This window comes from Pygocentrus nattereri, chromosome 10, assembly GCF_015220715.1.
Source record: "Pygocentrus nattereri isolate fPygNat1 chromosome 10, fPygNat1.pri, whole genome shotgun sequence".
Lineage (NCBI taxonomy): Eukaryota > Metazoa > Chordata > Actinopteri > Characiformes > Serrasalmidae > Pygocentrus > Pygocentrus nattereri.
This window is the reverse complement of record NC_051220.1, coordinates 39,667,719-39,690,324: the sequence shown is the minus strand read 5'-3', so window position 1 is coordinate 39,690,324 and position 22,606 is coordinate 39,667,719. Positions and strand designations below refer to the sequence as shown.

General features: G+C 42.5%; 1 protein-coding gene across 1 annotated transcript in view; it reads left to right on the top strand.

The window, feature by feature from the left end:
* Positions 1 to 2,657: 2,657 nt before the first annotated feature.
* The window catches only part of dicer1 (dicer 1, ribonuclease type III), a 41,132-nt gene continuing 21,183 nt past the window's right edge, over positions 2,658 to 22,606 (top strand). Inside the window, exons 1-8 of the mRNA XM_017711283.2 lie at positions 2,658 to 2,744; positions 13,790 to 13,841; positions 14,453 to 14,574; positions 15,835 to 16,023; positions 18,141 to 18,294; positions 18,906 to 19,030; positions 19,216 to 19,350; positions 21,554 to 21,714. Of these exons, the coding sequence (XP_017566772.2) occupies positions 15,910 to 16,023; positions 18,141 to 18,294; positions 18,906 to 19,030; positions 19,216 to 19,350; positions 21,554 to 21,714 (689 nt within the window). The 5' untranslated portion in view covers positions 2,658 to 2,744; positions 13,790 to 13,841; positions 14,453 to 14,574; positions 15,835 to 15,909. The remainder of the gene's footprint in view (positions 2,745 to 13,789; positions 13,842 to 14,452; positions 14,575 to 15,834; positions 16,024 to 18,140; positions 18,295 to 18,905; positions 19,031 to 19,215; positions 19,351 to 21,553; positions 21,715 to 22,606) is intronic.

The window sequence follows — 22,606 nt, the reverse complement described above, 5'->3', positions numbered from 1 at the left end:
AGCCTAAAAGCATTTTAACACAATCACTCACATTAAATTGTTTAGTATCATTTATGTGATACTCGGCCTCAACCGAGACGCTGGGGGAAACGAGGGACAGGGCACTGCCAACCTAAGCTACCCTATTAATGTATGCATTCGGGATGGGATCCAGGCCCCATGTGTAACTACACTAACCCGGCAGAGGTGGAGGTGCCGACACAGAGTGGGATTCGAACCCACAACCACCACGTCCGTTCGCCTCTCCAGCGCCTCGACCCACTAGGCCAAAAGGCAAGTGTGGTATTTTGAGTGATTTAGCTCCTTTTAAAGCTATTTAAGTTTTTTCCTGCTGTGTTTGGTACAGAATCATAACTCGACTTCATGTTCTCAGTAAAACCCAGACCAGAAATCAGGAGCGCAGCCTGGTTTCTCCGGATAAACTCAGCGAAACCTCAACTTCACATCGGCTCCGTTTACAGCCTTTTATCAACGCGTTGTCATGGTTACCTCCCGCTCGGACTCTCCTCCGCACATCTCCACGGAAACCTACAGCCAACCGACTCCGTGTTTTCCAGAGTCGACTCCGACTCTCGACTCCTACCAGTGGAATCGATCGAGTCGACTCTTCGACTCACTTTAAACAACACATTACCAGAGTCGCTGATGAAGTGTTACTCACTCCTGTGTCAAACTGTTCCTGGAAAAACACGAAGCTGAAGAGTCGAATCCAAGCCTTTCAACTCTTCGAGTCGAAGGATAGCGTCAACGCCGACTCCTAGACGCTTTAAATCGACTTTACTATTACTCGACTTTCATGCTCACACCAAAACGAAAACTTGAAAAGCAGCGATCGCTACTGAAGCGTTACTGAAATAAACAAACAATAAATACAAATAAACAAACGGCATTTCAAGGCAAAACGCTACCAGTTCACAGCAACAGGCGCTAAGTGCTCGTTAGGCGACCAAACTGACTGCAGTGCTAATGCTACCAAGGGGAGCAGTTGGGGGTTAGGTGTCTTGCTCAAGGACACCTCAGTCATGGAGTCGGCACTGGGGATCGAACCGGCGACCTTCTGGTCACAGGGCCGGGTCCCTAACCTCCAGCCCACGACTGTTTGTATTGGCTCCTGGTGTAACAATGTAAAGGATCTGGTTTTAACAGGTGACCAGTAGCTTTGATGGTGTCTAAAGGTGTCTGAAGGATCTAAAGGTGTTCTACAGGAAACTACTGGTCTCTAGTGGAAAGCATAAATCCAATTCCAATCAGAAATCAAAACCATTAGGTTATAATGTGAAAATGATTCAGTGGTCCTTGCACGCCCGTGACTGAATGTTGTACGCTAACAGAAACATGTCATATACTTTAAGTATGCTATAAACATGTTATACACGTGTTATTATGCAATGCACATGTGTTATTATGCTATGTTCATTCATTAGAAATTTTATCTGTAAAGTAAGATGTTTTTTAAACAAATTACTGATTTTTTCTTTTAAAAAACACTAAAGATTGTTTTTAAATATGTAACAGTATTAAACCTTGACATGCAGAAGGTGTTGAGGGACTCTAATCTAATCCAGAAGCATTAGTGAGGTCAGGTACTGAAGTTGGACGGTCAGTTCTGGATCACTCCAACTCATCCCAAAGGTACTGGATGGAGCTCCATCACTTTAGAGAGCACAGCTTAGCTGCTCCACAGCTCAATGCAGGGGGGCTTTAGACGCCTCTTGCCCATGCTTGGCATTGGGCATGGTGACCGTAGGCCTGTGTGCAGCTGCTCCAGAGCGTCTCATTCTATTGGTCAGTGCTTTTCTTTGGAGATTATGTACGCTGTATATGTGCAGCTGAACGTCTGTGTCGGTCTACCTTAAAGGACGGTCTGAAGTCACTCTCACAGGGCTCTGGATGTTTTTACACTGAGCTGCAGTATTTGTTGCGTGTGCAGCGCCGCCAAGCGGCCGATGATCACCTGCAGAACTCTGACTCCCTCTTGTGGCGAGAAACAGCGATGCAGTGATTTGTTTTTCTGTCATTTTATAAAAGAATCTTAAATAATTACTCAATTTTCGTTATTTTTCTAAAGATTTGTACCCATAAGAAACAGCAATCACTTATTTACTTAAGCTGTAATTTTAAACGTATGTGTAATTTACTAGCAAATATTCCCTTATGAAAAATAACATTTGTAGAGGATTCAACTTATATATATATTTATATATATATATATATATATATATATATATATATATATATATATATATATATATATATATATAATGTTATATATATAGTGTGTATGTGTAATTACTATATGTATATGTTCAGTATATTAGAAAATACACAAGTACTGCGTATTATAAAACAGCAGTATTACTGTATTTTTTATTAACATTTAAAATTATGTAATATTATATTATTTCATGCGAAACTATTACAGAATCTTCTAGATCGCTTTAAAAACGTGTAGTTTTTAAAGAAAACTATTACTGTAGACATATTTTGCAAGGGATATAGATAATGTACACGTTCACTTTTTACAAAGTGTACAAATACAACAGATTTTTAATATTAATATATTTTTTTTATTGAGTTTCGCTTGACGGTTTGATTCAAGGGGACTTTTAATATAAAATAAAAGTCCCCGCGTTTGGTTTTCGGGCTCCGCTGCGTGCGCTTGCTTTCCTCAGTGTTTGCCAGCAGCAGGAGGGAGAGACACACGGACAAAACACGAATAAAACCACCAAACCAGACCCCGGACAGTAAGTGATCTCACGGCTCTCCATCGCGTACAGCCTCGCCGTCTGTTTGGCGCTCGTCTGTCGTGCAGACTAGGCTTTAAAAAGTCTAAATTCTGCTAAATGGTCAGATAAATAACCGTCTGCACACCGTTAGCCAGCCAGGCTGAGCGAAGCTAAGCAGCGACGCGGAGTTTAGCTTCCTCTTCGCCAGCGTCCTGCTCGAACCCCCCCGTTCCACCTTAAATGGCGCGGCAGCGGCGCTAACTCCCTGGCGCCTCGGCCGCCAGAGTACGACTGATGGGCTATTTAAGGTGGAACGGGCAAAATGCGAACGAGACGCTGGCGAAGAGGAAGCCTGCTCCAGCCTCGTTGTTAACGTTAGCTCGGCGTTTTCTTTTCTTTCGTTCTTTCTTTCTTTCTTTCTTTCTTTCTTTTTAAAAATGCAGTTTTCCGTTAAGGAGTTCAACAGCGAGGCGAAGCATCTTCCTGAAAAGCAGTAGGAAAACTGGTATTTAGGAAAAATATATATAAAAAATAGCGACATATTCGGTTTGGCAGCTAAGCTACTTTAGCTTAGCTTAGCCCAGCTTGGCTCTGTCCCTCTGGCTCTTCAGCACCAGGGAGGGGGAAAAAGCCCGAATATTAAACGTGACGGAAATAAAACGTGAGTTAGGTTATAAATGTGTGTTAAAAGGCGAGGAGCTCTGTCGACGGGGGTGGTTTTGTTGAAAGATGCGATTTAATTCGGATGCTGTGAATGAGCGCAGCCGCAAGGCCAAGGTCGCCCTGAGGCCTGCAGGGCACTTTTACAGTATTTACAATATTCAGGTCAAATTTTCCTCTTAAACTCGTTTTAAGCGCATCATCTTGGTACCATAATTTACTGGTTTTAAGGCCAATATTAAAGGATTTGGCCTTTTCAGTGTTTTTAACGGTCCATTCAGTGTGTGCGGTTGTATTGCCTTTACTGGTTTAATGTCCAGGCTGCTGTCTGTGATAATATTAATACTAATAATAGATGTAATCGATATAGTTCATCTCCTGCAGCTCTAATCCAGCTTTGTGCTAATTTCCTGTCTTTCCTGTCCAGCCACCCAGCACACACCCAAATTCTCTGTACTGGGATTTTTTTTTTTATCATAGAGGTTGTGATTTTTTTTGGGGGGGGGGGGGAGTGAATCAAACCAGTGTGTGGAGAAGATAATTAGGCTTCTTTTAGAACTGAGATCTGTATTAATGTATGGCTTTTGGTCCTTTAATGTCTAGGCTGCTGTTTGTAATAATAGCTATACTTATAATAACTAATAATAATGATAAACTAAAACTAGCTTTACTATTATTATTATTATCTCCAGCATCTCTTGTGTTGTTTTGTGTTGATGTCCTGTCTTGTGGTCCACTGCGTGTGAATCAAGTGGTTTACTTGGTGAGGTGCAGAGATTTGTGGATCATATGAAGGTTGAAAAATGATCTTTGAAAATTGTGAGAAATCTGGCTCGGATTAAAATCCCGTTAACGCAGTTTTGATTAGATTTCAGGTCAAGGACCCGGACAGGTTGTAATCTGTACACAGCGGTTTCTCCTGTTGCTTTTTCTGTGCTGTTTCCTGGACTACAATTAACGTCTTCCTTTCAGCGGAGAACCTTTGTTCGGAGTCCAGGACTGGATTCAGCCCTTGCCCTGAAAACTGATCCTGAGTGTTAAAATGAGCAGAAAGCTGTTTAATGATTAAGGCGAATGTGTGTTTTGTGGGTAGTGCTGTTGAAGCGCCTGGGTTCGATTCCCCGGCCGGGCGACCGGAGTCCTCTCTATGTGGAGTTTGCATGTTCTCCCCGTGTCTGCGTGGGTTTCCTCCGGGTTCTCCGGTTTCCTCACACAGTCCAAAGACATGCAGTCAGGCCAACTGGACATGGTGAATTGCCCCTGGGTGTGAGTGACTGTCTGTCTGTCTGCCCTGCGATGGACTGGCGGCCTGTCCAGGGTGTGTCCTGCCCTCCGCCTGACGACTGGGATAGGCTCCAGCACCCCCCTCGACCCAGAAGGAGAAGTGGCTTTGATGGGGGTGTGTGTGTGTGTGTGTGTGTGTGTGTGTGTGTGTGTGTGTGTGTGTGTGTGTGTGTGTGTGTGTTATTTGTAGGGAGATGCTAAAATGTGCCTTGCAGGTGTTTTAAATGATTATGGTGCTGTATTGTAATCAAGGGATGGGGGATAGTCCAGGGCAGTACTGATAACATTCAGTATCCAGGTATTTTCCAAATACAGTACAGAAGTCTGTCATATGATCCGTGTGTTTTTATTAGCTGGTAAAATACAGAGCTTAGGATCACCTTTTGAACCAGTTTAACCATTCCTAGGCATCGCCTTGAGGAAGGCTGGTATTAGTTATAGAGATAATCCAACATCTTGATTGGCTAATCATCATTACATTAAGCTTTTCTACTCCATGAGACCACCAGTGGGTCCAAAACGCACTTCGTCCTGTTCTTCATAACGTTCATATTCCATAAGCTCCATTCAGAAGCTGGGCGTCGTGTGAGGCTGTAGCTCTTCTCTCCAGTCTAATAGACGGTGATGTCATTTTAAACCCTGATAATAAAAGAAGCTGAACTTTGTTTTTCTACTGAAAGTCGAGCCGTTTTTCCCCAAATCTGGGCTCTAAACTATAAACAGACGGCGTCTCTTCAGTGATCTGCTCTGGAAACATCACTTTAATAATAATATTAATAATAATAATAATAATAGTAAATTGTAAGCGTGTAGTGATATGATCATAAAACACACGTTCTGTTAATTTGAGGGGAAATACTTAAAAATAAATAAATAAATAAAATAAAAATGTACCTTTTATTTCATGCAATTACTGAATAATTTGCTTTACGGTTTGGTCGTTTAAATTCAGATGGACTAACCAAGATATACCCAAGCTTTGTTCTTCAAACTAGCTCACTTTTTGAAGGAAAAAAAAAATAGTGCTGGGTTTGTATTTGTTGTAATGATATATGATGGTTTTCAGGTAAAAACACACTTATCGTCTGGAAAAATGAGATGTACATTGCTGTATATCACAGTGTCATGTTGGCATCAGTAAAGTTAGAGGTCATGCTTTCTGAGTGCTTCCAAAAAAAGTCTTACGAACCTGATATCGCTTGTTTCTCTGTTTCTTTTCCTCTTAATGTTGCACTTAAGAGAACCGTACACAGTGCGTTTCTACTCGGATGCATATATGCTGGCACTGGCACATGCATGCAAAATATAAGCATTTAGGCTGGAATTCACATCAGAGCATCTCTACTTTTAAGGAATAGAGTATAAAGAGTATATAGATATAGTGATTGTCTGTTTCTGTGGCTAAAAACTAAAAATCATGATTGATGTGGCCTCAGTGTAGATATACTGCCATGTGCTCGTGTGTTCCACTTACATATGTTCGTGTTTATAGACAGGTTTGAATAGGCTGTTACATGACTGATGTATGTAAATGAGTTCTGTATTATAATCTGAAGGAGCAGAACGTTTACGTGACACTGCGTTACTCCGTTAAAGGCTGCGTTCACATTACCAGGTTGAAGTGGCGCAAATCCGATTTTTTTGCCCCAATGTGACTCAGATCTGGTGTTTTCTGGGTGGTGTGGACACATCTGACCTTTTCAAATCCGACCTGAACCACTTTCATGTGTGGTCCTAGATCGGTTACGTATCCGATTCGTAGCCATGTGACCTTAATGTGAACATTCAGATTGGACTGCGCGTGCGCCATCGTGCAGCGTTACCATGGCAACAGCGCCGAACAAGCCTGTAAACGGTGGAAAAGCAGCTCGTCTCACCTTTTCCTCCTCCGTCTGGCTCTAATATTGAAGCTGAGAGCCGATCAGAGTTAATGATCTTCTCAGCGAAGCTCGTTCTGCTCGTTAGTTTGTGCTGATGATGCAGTGATTCAGTCACGTGACGTTACTGAGTAGGAGGGTCATTTCAGGCCGTTTCATCACATTAATGACAGATTTTAATCGCTTACCTAAACGAGTGAGAACCGTCGTGTCAGAGAGATCGGACTGGATAACGTGAACAGAGTTAAATACGCTATGTTTCCAAAAGTATTCGGTCGTCTGGCTTCACACGCATGTGAACTTGAGTGAAATCCCATTCTTAGTCCATATGGTGTAATATGATGTCGGCCCACCCTTTGCAGCTATAACAGCCTCAACTCTTCTGGGAAGGCTTTCCACAAGGGTTAGGGCTGTGTTTTTGGGATTTTTCTGACCATTCTTCCAGAAGCACCTTTGTGACGTCAGACACTGATGTTGGACGAGAAGGCCTGGTGTTCTGTGGCGTTGAGGTCAGGACTCTGTGCAGGCCAGTCGAGTTCTTCCACACACTCATCCGTGTCTTTATGGACCTGCTTTGTGCACTGGTGCGCAGTCATGTTGGAGCAGGAAGGGGCCGTCCCCAAACTGTTCCCACAAAGGTGGGAGCATGAAATTGTCCAAAATCTCTTGGTGCTGAAGCTTTAAGAGTTCCTTTCACTGGAACTAAGGGGCCGAGCCCAACTCCTGAAAAACAACCCCACACCATAATCCCCCCTCCACCAAACTTTACACTCGGCACAATGCAGTCAGACAAGCACCGTTCTTCTGGGAACCACCAAACCCAGACTCGTCCTTCGGATTCCCAGATGGAGAAGCGTGATTGGTCACTCCAGAGAACACGTCTCCACTGCTCTAGAGTCCAGTGGCGGCGCTTTACACCACTGCATTCCACGCTTTGAAGCTCCACCACGTGAAGTTTGGAGGTCTGTAGTGATTGACTCTGCAGAAAGTTGGTGACCTCTGCGCACTATGCCCCTCAGCATCCGCTGACCCCACTCTGTCATTTTACGTGGCCGACCACTTCGTGGCTGAGCTGCTGTCGTTCCCAATCGCTTCCACTTTGTTAAAATCCCACTGACAGTCGACTGTGGAATATTTAGTAGTGAGGAAATTTCACGACTGGACTTGCTGCACAGGTGGCGTCCGATCACGGACGCTGGAATTCACTGAGCTCCTGAGAGCGACCCATTCTTTCACTAATGTCTGTAGAAGCAGTCTGCAGGCCTAGGGGCTCGGCTTTATACACCTGTGGCCATGGAAGTGACTAGAACACTAGAATGTGTGAGTGAAAACTTTTGGAAATGTAGTGTATCTTCATTTTATTCTTTGTACTGCATTTGAGACTTGTTACAAATAAACCTGCTAAACATGGGTTTCTGTCCAAATTTCTAGACTTTTAGGCTTTTGGCATCGACAAATGCGTGCGTCATGATTATTGGATATTGGCATTGGCTAGGAATTCCCATGTTAGTGCATCACTAAATTTAAATACAGTATTTAGTATTGACAAAATAGTGAACCGTAATATAAAAGTGTTGCAGATTTGCCTCTCATTCTGTTCCAAAGTAGCTGAACTCACTTTGTTTTTCTACTGAAAGTTGGAGTTAGACTGGGTGGAGAAGGGGTGTGGCTTATATGCACCCACCTAAATTCTAACCACTGGGCTTTTTAAATCATCAAGGTTGTGATTTTTTGAGGTGTATATTTTTTGGATTTAAAAGTTTTTTGTGAGAACTTGACCAAACCTATGGAAGTTAAGAGAGGCCATGAGGTAGTTATTTTCTGGATTGTTATTTTGAGATAGCAAAGAAGAGGGTGCAGGCAGGATGGAGTGGGTGGAGACGGGTGTCAGGGCTGATGTGTGACAGAAGGACAGCAGCAAGAGTGAAAGGGAAGGTCTACAAGACAGTAGTGCGTCCTGCTATGATGGATGGTTTGGAGACTGTGGCTCTGTCTAAAAGACAGGAGGCTGAGCTGGAGGTGGTGGAGATGAAGATGCTGAGATTTTCGTTGGGAGTGACAAGGATGGACAAGATTAGAAATGAGCAGATCAGAGGGACGGTGAAGGTGGAGCAGTTTGGAGATAAAGCCAGAGAGGCCAGGTTGAGATGGTTTGGACATGTGTTGAGGAGGAATAGTGGATATATTGGTCAAAGAATGTTGGAGATGGAGCTGCCAGGCAGAAGGAGAAGAGGTAGACCTCAGAGAAGGTTTATGGATGTAGTGAAGGTGGACATGGAGATGGTTGGTGTGAAAGAGGAGGCAGTGGATAGGGCAAGATGGAGGCAGATGATCCGCTGTGGCGACCCCTAAAGGGAGCAGCCGAAAGTAGAAGAAGAAATTAATTAAATTATCTTAAGGTAACAAAATTATCTTGCAATGACGAGTTTCTTGTATTTTTATCTCGAGATAACAAAATTTGTTATCTTGAGAACAAGTTATTTACCTTTATCTCAACATAACAAAGTTGTTCTACTGAAATAATGTTACTTATGTTATCTCAACATAAAATTGGTATGTCAAAATAAGTTAATTATCTTGTTATCTCAAGATAATAATCCGGAAAATTATAGCAACAGCTCCTGGCTTCTCTGGACTTCCGTCCAAACCGCTCTTCTTACATTTGAGACATTTGTAACCCCAATATCGAACAGCGTAACTCTTGACTTCACAATCGAAAATTGCGTTGAGCTTGAAAGCTTGTATCCGTACACCGCCAGGTTTCTGGTTGTATATGTTGCGTGACCAGTATAGTGGTCATTTTCATTTCCATGGCATTGAAATTGTTGTTTGTTTGTTGCAGACCTGTTTTTTCTTAAGTTCTTGAGCTCGGCGTCTACAGCGGTCTGTATTCTGTTCAAACTCACCAGTGCGTGATAAACAAATGACTTGGAAAGAAAGGAGGGGAAAGTGGTTTTGCACCTGGTGGAGTAAATTAGGAGCCTGAGCACTGGCTTTAGTTTGTGCAGCTCAGATTAACGTCAGGTCCACTGCGGTGTGTTGTCAAAGCATGGAGTCGTGCGCAACATGTGCGCCGCAAATGTTATTTCCTAACAAACGGTTGCTTTGCTGCCTTCGAGTTAAAGTGACAGTAATGTAATCAGTGATGAATTATTGATGAGACCTGAGAAACGCAGGTTATAAAAAGCAGCCCTTTATTTTCTGGGTCCAGCTTGAGTGACAGTTTGCCTTTGGGTTTTTTTTTTGTTTGTTTTGTTTTGAGTGACGAGTAAATTTAGAGCTCTGTTTTTAGATGTCAGACTGTCTTTAGATGCGAGTTTGCGGTGCTTCTGGTTGCCGAGTGGCTTCATAGTTTGTAGTGAACTGCTTTGACAGAAAGACCATAAGCTGCTCTTGAGATTTAGGTGTATAGACTACGACACCGAATCCACCAGCCACTTTACTCTTTCAGTAATCTTTGTCACTCTTGAATGACTTGTTCTCCTAAAGGGAATCCGGGTTTACTCCCTTTATAGCTTTCTTTAGTCTGTGCTGAGGCCAAAGGTGGACAATCTGATCTGTTATTGTCAGGCCTGTTCGGCCTGAACGATGGGGGGGGAAATGGCATGTCATGATGCTTTTCGCAGCCTTTCTGCTTTTTGGTAAGTTGGTTAAGAAAATAGCCACAGTAGTGCTACTGCACTGCATCCGGTTAACAGGACTAAAACCCGGTGTACACTGCGATTGTAGCCCGTGTTTAAGCCCGATTTGGTGGCCTGAATTTCATGATCGGGCCGAGATTCAGCTTCGTCGCCCGTCGTTTGCCGTGCAGTGTGAGAGGAGAAGCAGTGGCCGAGTAACTGCCCAAACGAGCCCCCGTTGGGCAGCCGGACGATCGGACGGGTTTCTGGCGTGTCAGAAATTTTGGTCGCTTGTCTCAATTTGAGCCGCCTCACGAACCGATTTTCTCAAAGTTGCACCCAAAACCACACAGTCACAGCCACCGCCCCTACACTGAGGGAGAAGGCCCATGTTTGTGACTCCATCGTCCAAGCATGCTGGCTTTGGTCCGTTTGACTGCACTGAATTTTTACGTATAAGTAAATACAGTGTTTTTTTTTTTTTTTGTTTTTTTTTAATTATTTAATTAATAATTTATTTTCGGTCTTTCTGTAGACCACCTGTTTATCAGCTTCGGTGCATAGTGTGGCTCAAGTTAGCAAAGCTGGTGTTTGTCAACGGCTGAATCTGCCTTCTACCCCAAAATAGTGCTCTGTTTATCCAGTATGGAGCTGTGCCCACATGGCTGAGTCTCAGAAGGCTTTGCGTGTGCTGAGCACACAAATCGCAGGCTTTGTTCGTACGTGATGACCGATTCACACGTACATTCGCCAAACGTGTGGTCTGATCTTCAGAGTCGGACCAAATCCGACTGAGCCATAAAACTGACCCAATATCAGGTTCAGCTCAGTTTGGTCAGTTTCTCCAGATCAGTATTAATGTTGTTTTGTTCCAGCCGGTCTGTAAAGCTTCTTACAGCCCGTTTAGTTTGGCGAATGGTGTCGGGTTCATTTCTGGCTGATTCCAGGTTGTTCAGCTGTTCTTCTGTCACAGCTGCCGACTGAAAAGCTGCTCAGTGGTGACGCCAGTTTGGGAATTTAGTGTCGTCTCGTCTTCAGAGTCGGACCAAATCGGCTGTCGGTCAGATGTGGTCTTAACAACGTCTGTTTTCTGTTTGTGGCAAAGTAAGAAGTAAAAACGTTCAGATGGTGTGAGTGACTCAGCGGAGTGATGCTGTTTGTGGAAAAAACGCTTCTCGACCAATCAGCTTGCCTGACTGGAACTAACTGTTGTATAATAACAAATACCAGGTTGAATGTAAACCCATTGTGACATTTTGTTTGTTTACTTGGTGTCTTACTCTGCTTTGTTTTTGTTTATTTCTAATTGTGCATAAAGCGTTTAGCTTTCTAAAATATGGTGCTGCCATTTTGCCGGGGGCGTTTTGTTCATGCCAACTCGTTCCTGAGCTTGAGGGAAACTAAATACGATATATGTTGTGTTTTATGGAAGCGTCTGTAGGTATGTTGGGTTGTACTTTTGCCATATAGACCAGTGTTAACTCGGGCCTTTCATGTGCTGAGAACTGTGTGCTTTGGCAGTGCTGATGTTCTGCTGTGTGGTTGCCTTTGTGGAGATGTATAGATAAGACCTGGACTGAGGCTTGAAACTCTCGAGTGTGTGCTGACGTGGTCTCTCCAAGTCATAGCTGCCATTGGCGTGCTAATGTAGGTCAAGCTCATGGCTTTGTTCTGGATCCTCGCTGCCTCGACGGTATGCAGCCTGTCTGGCATTGCAGTTGTTCGTGTGCTGGGCCCAGTGTTTTGCGTCTGCTGCAAACGCTGAAGAACCTCACCTGCTCTGTGATCGTCCAGAATGGTTCTTGAACTGCGTCATGCTCAATTTAAAAGGATGATTTGGCAAAAGATCTAATTCAGAGACGGGATGTTCGTTCTGACTAATTGTGATGTCCAAGGATCCACAGGTAATTAGAATTTCCAAGCATTCGTCTCTGTGTTTGCACGCTGTGAAATTAGACCTCTGCATTTAACCCATCCGTGCAGTGAAACAACCACGTACACACAATAGTGAACACACACAAACACGTGCCCGGAGTGGTGGGCAGCCCTATCCACGGCACCCGGGGAGCAGTTGGGGGTTAGGTGTCTTGCTCAAGAGCACTTCAGTCATGGACTGTCAGCCGAGGGGATCGAACCAACAACCTTCCGGTCACAGGGCTGGTTCCCTAACCTCCAGCCCACGACTGCCCCAGTCCTCAGAAATTGACCGTCAGCTGACGTCACTGCAGGACTGTAGGCTTATCTTTTTTTCGCGATGAACAAAAATTCAGCACAGCACAGTTACACACCGATCAGGCGTGACGTTCTGACCACCTCCCTGTTTCTACCCTCACTGTCCATTTTATCAGCTCCACTTACTGTATAGCTGCACTCTGTAGTTCTACAGTTACAGACTGTAGTCCATCTGTTTCTCTGATACTCTGTTACCCTGTTCTTCAGTGGTCAGGACCCCCATGGACCCTCACAGAGCAGGTACTATTTGGGTGGTGGATCATTCTCAGCACTGCAGTGACACTGATGTTGGTGGTGGTGTGTTAGTGTGTGTTGTGCTGGTACGAGTGGATCAGACACAGCAGAGCTGCTGGAGTTTTTAAACACCTCAGTGTCACCGCTGGACTGAGAATAGTCCACCAACCAAAAATATCCAGCCAACAACGTCCTGTGACCACTGATGAAGGACTAGAGGACGACCAGCACAAACTGTGCAGCAGCAAATGAGCTGTCGTCTCTGACTTTACATCTACAAGGTGGACCGACAAGGTAGGAGTGTCTAATAGAGTGGACAGTGAGTGGACACAGTGTTTAAAAACTCCAGTCTGTAACTGTAGAACTACAAAGTGCAGCTATACAGTAAGTGGAGCTGATAAAGTGGACAGTGAGCGTAGAAACAAGGAGGTGGTAATAAGATTTAGGCCTGATGGGTGTAAACATTTCACGCTTGTTGTTGTTCATCTGCCAGAAAGTTACCCCAACACTTTTTATGCTTTAGAACTTTATATTTTTGCCACAAAATAATGTTCTAATACATTTTTAAAAGCCTCCTGACTTTGTTTATTTTTATGTTTAGTTTTTTTGGCCCTCGGTGCACTACAATCGTTGTTCTTGCTCCCACCAAGACAAAAACTTCAAAGATTTTGCTTTAAAAGGCGGCTCAAAATGTGGCACCTTTTGGAAGGCATCCTCCTCTACCCTAGACTTTAAACATCACGCTCGGTGCTCTTTCCCCCTGCACTCTTGGGTTAAAGTGGGCAACCATGTAGCCGCAACACAAGTACAAATTTTTCATTGGGGCATTAAGCAGAGAATGTGTCGTTGACCAGAAGAGATGTGTGTCAGCGTTTTCAAAAAGCTGAAACTGAGCAGCGTGTGATTGAGTTAGATTCATGAACTCCCACACCGACTCTGAAAGCAGATTTTAACCAAGAGCAAATGTGCTTTCGCCGCTGAGCTGTGATGTGTTGCAGCTGTGTGGAGCGGCGGCGGTCTGCCGAGGGGTGAGGGGACGTTTGGTCTTGATTTTAGTGCGGCAAAAATGTGTTGACAAACCGGCCGTCGTCCAGATTCAGCTGCCATGCCTTCGCCACAGATACGTCCTTAATGTCATTTTTTGGTTTGTTTTCAGAACGTTGAAGGAATATTGTCTCCGGCTGTGACCACCCATCAACACTGCGAAGGTAGTACATGCGTTTCTGTGATGTATTAAGTCATAAAAAAAGCAGCTGAAGCTTTATTTGAATTGGGACAAGACAGTGTAGGTCAAATCAAATGCCGTTCTACTGTAAAACGAAAGGGCGCAGTCAGCTTTCCAGACCAAGATTAAGCCTAAGTATTAAGACTAAAGAGTTTTCAGTGTGATTCGCCACTGGCACTGAAACTTGGTGTAAGACTAGGCTTAATCTTAGTCTGGGAAACTGGCCCATAGATGCTTTTATTTATTTATTTATGTATTTATTTATTTTTAGTCTTTAATTTTATAGCCCTTCAACAGCAGTTAAAAATCTGTATTTTTAAACAATTGATCATAAAAGTTTTGTTTATTATGTCAAAAAAAAGGAATGTAAAAGTGGGGGAGCGTAATGGTTAATATCCTTCATCTTTTTCATAGCATGTAAGCCTGTGATATGACAACTGGGATCATTTACAGTATTTTTAATACAAATTCTTGCTCGAGTCGTTTTTTTTTTTTCACTTATCATCCGCCAAAATTTTTCTGTGTTTGTTTTTTCTCTGCTGCGTGCACATGGTGGATGGTGTGTCTAACATGCTGTGTCTCTTTGTGCTGTAGACCCTCTGGCCGTGTGTCTGGGGGAGGGACGGGTTGCTGAATGCGTTGAGTGAGGAGCGCCGATGATGAAGCCCAGAATAAGTTCTCCCTGGCCCCACAGCATCGTGCTGAACACGTACCCTGTGAGTACAAACCTGCCTGTTACAAACCACCAACGCTTTTCCAGGCATAGAGCAGTAGACGGTGCTAAGTAGACTCATCTCAGAAGGTGGCGGCTTTGCTAGAAACTGCACACTGACCCAGTCGGCATAAAACTTCTTGATAATAAACTAAATTTAAGGAGGGGCAAAAAAATGGTTTTTAAATGGAAATAATTTCTGGAGATATCTTTGCACGGTTCAGTCCTTGGTGTAAGCCAAGTCACTCAGAGTGGTTTGATGTGAAATGGATTAGTGTAGAGAAATTTAACTGTGTTTCTTTACAGTGGTGGTGATGGGAACCAGTGCTTGCAGTGGCTACCTTGCAAAAATTGCCATTTCGTTGACCATCCTAAATGACCAATGAACCTACAGTACTGTGAGAAAGTTTTAGGCGTCTAAGCAAATTTTAAACAGGTGACCTCAGCAGTGAGTTTATCACAATATACAGTAGAATAAAGTCGTATTCATAATTCAAATAAACAGAAAAACAATAAAAAGGAACAAGAATTTCTTGGGTCCATATTTTTCCTGGACACCTTCACAGCCGCCACAGAGACTCGTTAATATCATCAATTACATCATGAGCTCAATTTACTGAGCACTGATTGGTCAAACCAGGAGCTTTTTAACTACATATAATACTGGGCTTCCTCGAGGAGCGGCTTGGAGATGGTTAAACAAACACACCAACATCCAGAAAATCACAGGGATATATATCATCATCATTATTAATTAATATTCTATACATTTTGTTTATTCAAATATTAACACTTCTCAGCAAATAAAATGTGCCTTTTTCTAAACATTTTCCTTGGTTACTGTTTTTTTCCCTGTATGTGCATCTGCTCCATTAATGGATATGCAAATAAGCTAAAATCTTAAATCTGGTGTAAGAGATTTCAGAGGCATTAAACTTTTCAGTTGTGTGGTTCCCATCATCACCACATAGTGGCGAAAAATGAAAGTAATTCTTTTTTGATTTATTATATTAATATTAGTGTTTTTCTTTAAAAACAGCTTGAGATATACGGTTTTAAAATGACTTCCACAACATTAAAAGTGTGCATTAGGGGCATTTTAGCCACGTTCAGTGTATTTTTGTGTTTTTCTCTTTGACTGACTACAGTTTCGCTTTTATCCGTGGAAGCTGAATCACTTTTTTGCAGCCCGGAGAACAAAGTGAAGCTTTATGTCCGAGAGTCTGGATGTGAGAGCTGATTACTGTGGTCTTTTCCTGTGCAGTGAGCTTTAGAAGACCAGGATGAAATGAGATAAACACTGGATGAGTGGAGGCCCCCTGCTTCAGAGACTCTAAGCATGGCAGGACTACAGCTGGTGACCCCTGCCTCCTCACCCATGGGGCCCTTCTTTGGTCTCCCATGGCAACAGGAAGCTATCCACGACAACATATACACACCAAGGAAATATCAGGCAAGTCTGTAGAGACGGTGTCGAGAAAAGCTTTTGGCTGCTTTGGGCCAAAGTGGTTTAGTGGTTGTTCTTAAAAGCCTCACGGTTGTGTTGTCTGCATTTTAAGACCTCACACTCTGTGGGAACCACTTCTGTTTAAACTGCTAATAAAATTGATTTAAATGACTTGGAAATTTTAAGTATTTTTGTGTTTGTAATGAAATAATACCGTGTCAGTGCTGTGGATTCTGTGCTTTGGGTTCATGTCCTTACTAGGGTTGCGTAATGTGGAAATGTTAGATATTACGATGACTTAATGAGAAGTGATGTATATTATGCTTAAAATGTGTTATTCTTAGTGTCCTTTTGACTTCATGTGCCTCACGTTTTTATCAACTTTTTCATCTCTTCTGCTAAATGAAAAATAACGAAAAACTAATACTTGTTAATTTTTGTGCATTTACATTTATGGCGTTTGGATGACGCTCTTATCCAGAGCGACTTACAATTTGACCGTTTTGGGCGAAGGTGGTGTTGGGAGTCTTGCCCGAGGACTCTTATTGGTATAGTGTAGGGTGGTTACCCAGGTGGGGCATTGAACCCCAGTCTACAGCATGGAAGGCAGAGGTGTTACCCACTTCATTATACTAACCACACTGTGCACTGTAAGGATGGAAAACAGTCAGTATTACCTGAATAGCTTTCTCTATATAGCCTTCAAAATAAATTGTTTGAATGCATAAATGAATACATGTGCACATATTTTTCAAAATAGGCCTACAAACAAAAGAATAGTGCAAATTTTATTCCTTTAACTGTTAAACCTCCAATTTTAGGGATTTTTTGGTGTTTTATGGGACAATTGCAATTATAAAGTATTTACATAAGACAGTCATACAAGCTATATGTTGTTGTTTTCAGGAGACCCTGTGCTGCTCAGATATTCCGTTGTTTGACATCAAATTTCTGTTAACATTTACATTTTTATGAATTCTGATAAATTTACCTCGCGCCTGCAAAATGTTGCTAATTAGAGAGCTTGAAAACAAGTTGCTCCTCAGATGCCTTTTCAGAAATTGTAATTCCAGAGTGTCTGTGAGCTGAAAGTGCAGTAATTTTGATGGTGATTCATTCTGTTGTTTATTATGAGTAAAAATGAACAAACTCTGATTCACAGCAAGACGGGCTTTATTTTTAATTACAGATTGAGTTGCATATTTAATATCAGATATTTTTAATACTCAGAATCGACGTAAACTGCTAGATATAATTAACTTTAATAATACTATGACAGTAGCGAGTGGGTTTGGGTGATTTTGGAGCCGGATTGCTGGCTGGTGGATGAAATCCTGCTGGATGGTGAGGCGGAGTGATCTGATTGAATCGTGTCAAATCATGTCGCTGTTTTAACCTTTTGTTGGAATATGAAGGCCAAAATACAGAGCAATAAAATCAGGATTTTAGGTGATTTTCCAAGCTGAATTGCTCACCGATGCTGACGCCACAGCTCAATGGCATCATGCTTGCTAGTTCGGGGTGGGTCTGCTGAATGTCTTGATACGTGGATCATGTTTGTATCTTAAACTGTTCTGAAATAACGAAGGCTAGAAGTGACCTAACCTTTCGCGGGTCTTAAAAACCTAAAAAGGGATTAAAAGCTCCTTATGATTATGCAGGTTTGTTGGGACAGTAACCATTAGCCATTCATGCATTTAAACCATAAGGTCCCAGATTATTTGCTATGGTTAGTTTTGTAATCTGCCACTGCTGACCCAGCAGGGAAGCTTTTATGGCGTTTATCATAAAAGCAATTTGTCATACAGCCACAGTAGTTATCACGTCTTGGCTTCCTCCTGTAGGGAGCCTTATTAAGCAAAGTGCTTTTTAAACCACTTATCTCGCCACCTCTGTTCTGTTTTTATATAGAAATTACACTTGAACCTTGAATTGATTCTGAGTATGCCTTTGGAAATGTTCTCAGGTTAGAGTGGCTTCATTTTTCCCTCTAAATTTAATGTATACCGCTGAAGACACATGTCTAGTTTGCATCGATGGTCACTGATGTTCCGCATTTGGTTGTTAACCACATATCGCTGCACTTTCTTCTCACCCCCTGTTTGCTTTTTTCCTTTCTTTAGGTTGAACTTCTTGAAGCAGCTCTTGAACACAATACTATAGTCTGCTTAAATACAGGCTCAGGGAAGACCTTTATTGCAGTACTTCTTATAAAAGAGCTCTCCCACCAAATCCGCCAAGAGAACGGGAGGAGGACTGTTTTCCTGGTGAATGCAGGTAGCTAATCAAATCCACCGTGTTGCTCCGTTGCCTTTGTTACCAGTGTTGCCAACGAGCCATTTTAAATGGTCGATACTTTGCATGTCACTTACCCTGCTGCTCTTGACCTTCCAGGGACACAGTGGTCATAGATAGAACATTTTTTTTTATATATATTAGTGTGTATGTGTGTTAAGACTTGCTCTATGGTAACAAACATGAATGTTGTGGTTTTTTTTTTGTTTTTTTTTTTCCCCTGCATATTTTAGCTACAATTTTTATTTATTTACTGAGTTTAAAAGTCATAAACTATCTCCTAACTTTTGCTCATGCCACATTTTGCTTTACTTTTTTCCAAATATGTTAAATTCAAATTAAACACTAATTATGCATTAAAATGCAAATGTATTGTAACTTAATTTCCCTCACAAAACATCTAATTTGACCAGGGCTACTGTCCTTTTGCAAGCTAATGTGTGTGTGTGTGTGTGTGTGTGTGTGTGTGTGTGTGTGTGTGTGTATATATATAAATGCCCCTAAATCTCTTGAGGGGTGGGGAGTATTCCCCCTGAAATCAGTGCCTGCTTTTTTCCATGTAATTCATTTTTATTCATTGTGCTTGTTTGTAGCATCGTCTGTGGTTCAGCAAGCATCCACTGTAAGAACCCATTCAGATCTTCAGGTTGGGGAATATATGGAAAGCTCTACGTCATGGCCGGAGGAAAAATGGAACGAAGAGATAATGGAAAATCAGGTGCGATTACACTCGCAGGAAAAGTTCAGCCACTTTAAAACATTTTGATGAATTTTTTTTGTGTTGTTTCAATCACGAGCGGACTCGATCTCTGCTCAACATGTCATCTTGTAATCTTTGCAGGGCGGTATCGTTTCATCTCCCTCACGCTGCCTGCCTCTTTTCTGTAATATCTATTCTTCCAGGTGCTCGTCATGACGTGCCACATCTTTCTGCATGGGCTAAAGAATGGAATCTTGCCACTATCAAAAATCAACCTGCTGGTTTTTGACGAATGTCACCTTGCAATCACGGACCATCCCTACCGGGACATAATGAAGGTGAAATTACAGTCTGTGTGTAGAATATTAACCTGAGATTCATGTCTGTCATTGTATAGAGAGAGATGAATAGAGGTCTCGTCTAGCTGTCATGCTGGAGAGATGGTGATTGTTAATAGTCATGCATTTAATGCTGGTGATTGGTCATAACAAGTATGCTCTGGAAATCTGAAAGTATAATAATATTGAAAGTGTAAAAATATTAAACTGGCCATCAAGATGGTCATTCTGTACTTTGTGTGCATATTAAGGGTGTAAAAGTGCATCATTACACATCAGTCTGATGGTGGCAATTCAGTGCGTCAGTTTTGGCCTAATAAAAAATAAATCTCGGTCTTTGTATATTGTCTTTCGTTGCCTGTGTTCCACTACTGTGTAATTTATTTCATATTTTCTGTATATATACTGATCAGGCATAACATCATGACCACCTCCTTGTTTCTACACTCACTGTCCATCTTATCAGCTCCACTTACTGTATAGCTGCACTTTGTAGTTCTACAGTTACAGACTGTAGTCCATCTGTTTCTCTGATACTCTGTTACCCTGTTCTTCAGTGGTCAGGACCCCCATGGACCCTCACAGAGCAGGTACTATTTGGGTAGTGGATCATTCTCAGTGCTGTAGTAACAGGTGGTGTGTTAGTGTGTGTTGTGCTGGTGAGAGTGGATCAGACACAGCAGTGCTGCTGGAGTTTTTAAACACTGTGTCCACTCTTAGACACTTCTACCTTGTTGGTCCACCTTGTAGATGTAAAGTCAGAGACGGCAGCTCATCTGCTGCTGCACAGTTTGTGTTGGTCATCCTCTAGTCCTTCATCAGTGGTCACAGGACGCTGCCCACAGGACGCTGTTGGCTGGATATTTTTGGTTGGTGGACTATTCTCAGTCCAGCAGTGACACCTGAGGTGTTTAAAAACTCCAGCAGCACTGCTGTGTCTGATCCCACCGCTCTGGGCAGGTGTGCTCACTGCCCCCTAGTGTGTATGTGGTGTTTCACTGCACAGACAGGTTAAATGTGTGAAATTTCCCCTTTGTGGGACTAATAAGGGTCACTTAATCTCAGTATGAGGTGTAATGTTTACTTTATAAGCCGAATAACGCTAACGGAGCAAAATATATACTCGTCTGAAGTAACCATATAATCTGCTTGAGATGTCAGACTTTTCTCTAACGCCAGTGCTCCAAACGTAGCCCAGTATGCTTAAACTCATGTAATGTTTATAAGGTAGATCAGCTGCGAGGCTAAACTACTGCACAGCTACTGCAGCCACTGGCTCCAGTTACAGACTGTTTTACTAGCACTTGCAGCTCAGTCACTCTCTTAAGCTAGTAATGACGGTGGGAAATCACTGGCGTGGGGATTTTATGAAGTTCTTCTCAGAGATACGTCAGAACAGGCTTTCGATTTCGAATAATAATTTCGATAATTCATGCTGAGTGCCCCCTGGTGGCTGTAGGAGACATAACATCGACTTTACTGCAGCTATTTAGCTTCTTGTTTATTTTCTTTGCACTGATGTATGAACAGTGTATTCAAATTTGACTTCTAATCCTCTTTCATGGCCCTTCACCACAGTAAACTTCCCTGAGTATACGATGCATATTGTCAGCACTTAAGCCTGGGCAGTGTGGTAAAAAGTGAAAAGTCATTAAACGTATCGTATCGAGACTCGAATACAGATTGTGTATTGAGAAAATGTCGAGAGTTGTGATGGTGTTTTTGCCATATTGCCTGTCCCTACTCTGAACTGGAAATGGTCTAATCACGTTTTATTGTGGTGAAATGTAATGATTCATGATTCACTGAATCATTTCTTTGAATCAAATTGGTCAGAGCTTTGTCTTTAGGGGCAGTCGAGGGCTGGAGGTTAGGGATCTGGCCCTGTGACCAGAAGGTCGCCGGTTCGACAGTCCAGGGCTGACCGTCCATGACTGAGGTGTCCTTGAACAAGACACCTAACCCCCAACTGCTCCCCAGGCGCCGTGGATAGGGCTGCCCACCGCTCTGAGCAAGTGTGCTCACTGCCCCCTAGTGTGTGTATTCACTAGTGTGTATGTGGTGTTTCACTTCACAGATGGGTTAAATGCGGAGGTGGAATTTCCCCAGTGGTGGGATCAAAAAAGTATCACTTTTAACTTAACTTAATAGCAGTTTCTGATTTACGATGCAATCTGCGCTGATTTCCTCTTCACCTTCACAGAAATGTGAGGATTGTTGGAGTTGTCCACGCATCCTTGGTCTGACCGCGTCCATTCTGAATGGCAAATGCGACCCATCTGACCTGGAGGAGAAAATCCAGAATCTGGAGAAGATCCTGAAGAGCAATGCAGAAACTGCCACTGATCTTGTTGTGCTGGATAGGTCTGTGTGGCTTTTTCTTTGACTTTTATTTATTTATTTATTTATTTGTTTGTTTATGTATTTATTTAAAAAGGTGGCTGGCTGACTTTATGTTGCACTGGCAATAGTAGGCTTGGCCTGAATAATTTGCCTACATGTGTAGTGGTGCCTGTATGTTTCTCTGTTTTTAATATTTCAAAGCTTCGTCTTTAAACCAGAATTTAACCTAAATTACAACAAATTTTAACCTTTTGATGAAACAGTGCCTGTTGTATGTAAAATGTAAAAATAAATAAATTAAAGATAATTTGCTGGAATGCATCATAACTGCATGCCAGGCATCCACGTCTCATCTGTGGTAAACTCTACTGCCTTTTGTGTGGCCGCTGAAGCTAATAGAGCAAAGGTGCCTAATGCTGCCTGTACAGTGGATGTCAGCTTCATATTTCGTTGTATTTAATGGAGCTGTGTTGGAAAATTCTGCCACACCCATGTCAGGAATATAATACTGTCTCAGTCATAAGAGAATTCCTTTTTTTTTTTGCTCTTTTTGAAAAGATTTGAAAGCACCAATTTCTCTTTGTATTAGAGATGGACTGATCAGTGTTTTTGGGGCTGAAGCCAATCACTGTCCACCTTTGACAGCTGATACTAATCGAGGTTGGGGCTGGACTGTTAACGCCTGTTCACATCAAATATGATTTTTTTTGCGCCAAAAAGTGATTTCAGCGTGGTGGGACCTTCAGGTCAAGTCAAACATTTTTTCTTTTAAACACTTTAAATAAATGGTGCGTACACTGCACATCCCGTTCTACCACAAGGACAACACGGGGAGTCCCACCCACTCTTCCGAGAGCTAGCTGAAGCTGCGTGATGAGTGATTCTGCAGGGGTTTCCTCAGTGGCTGAAGTCG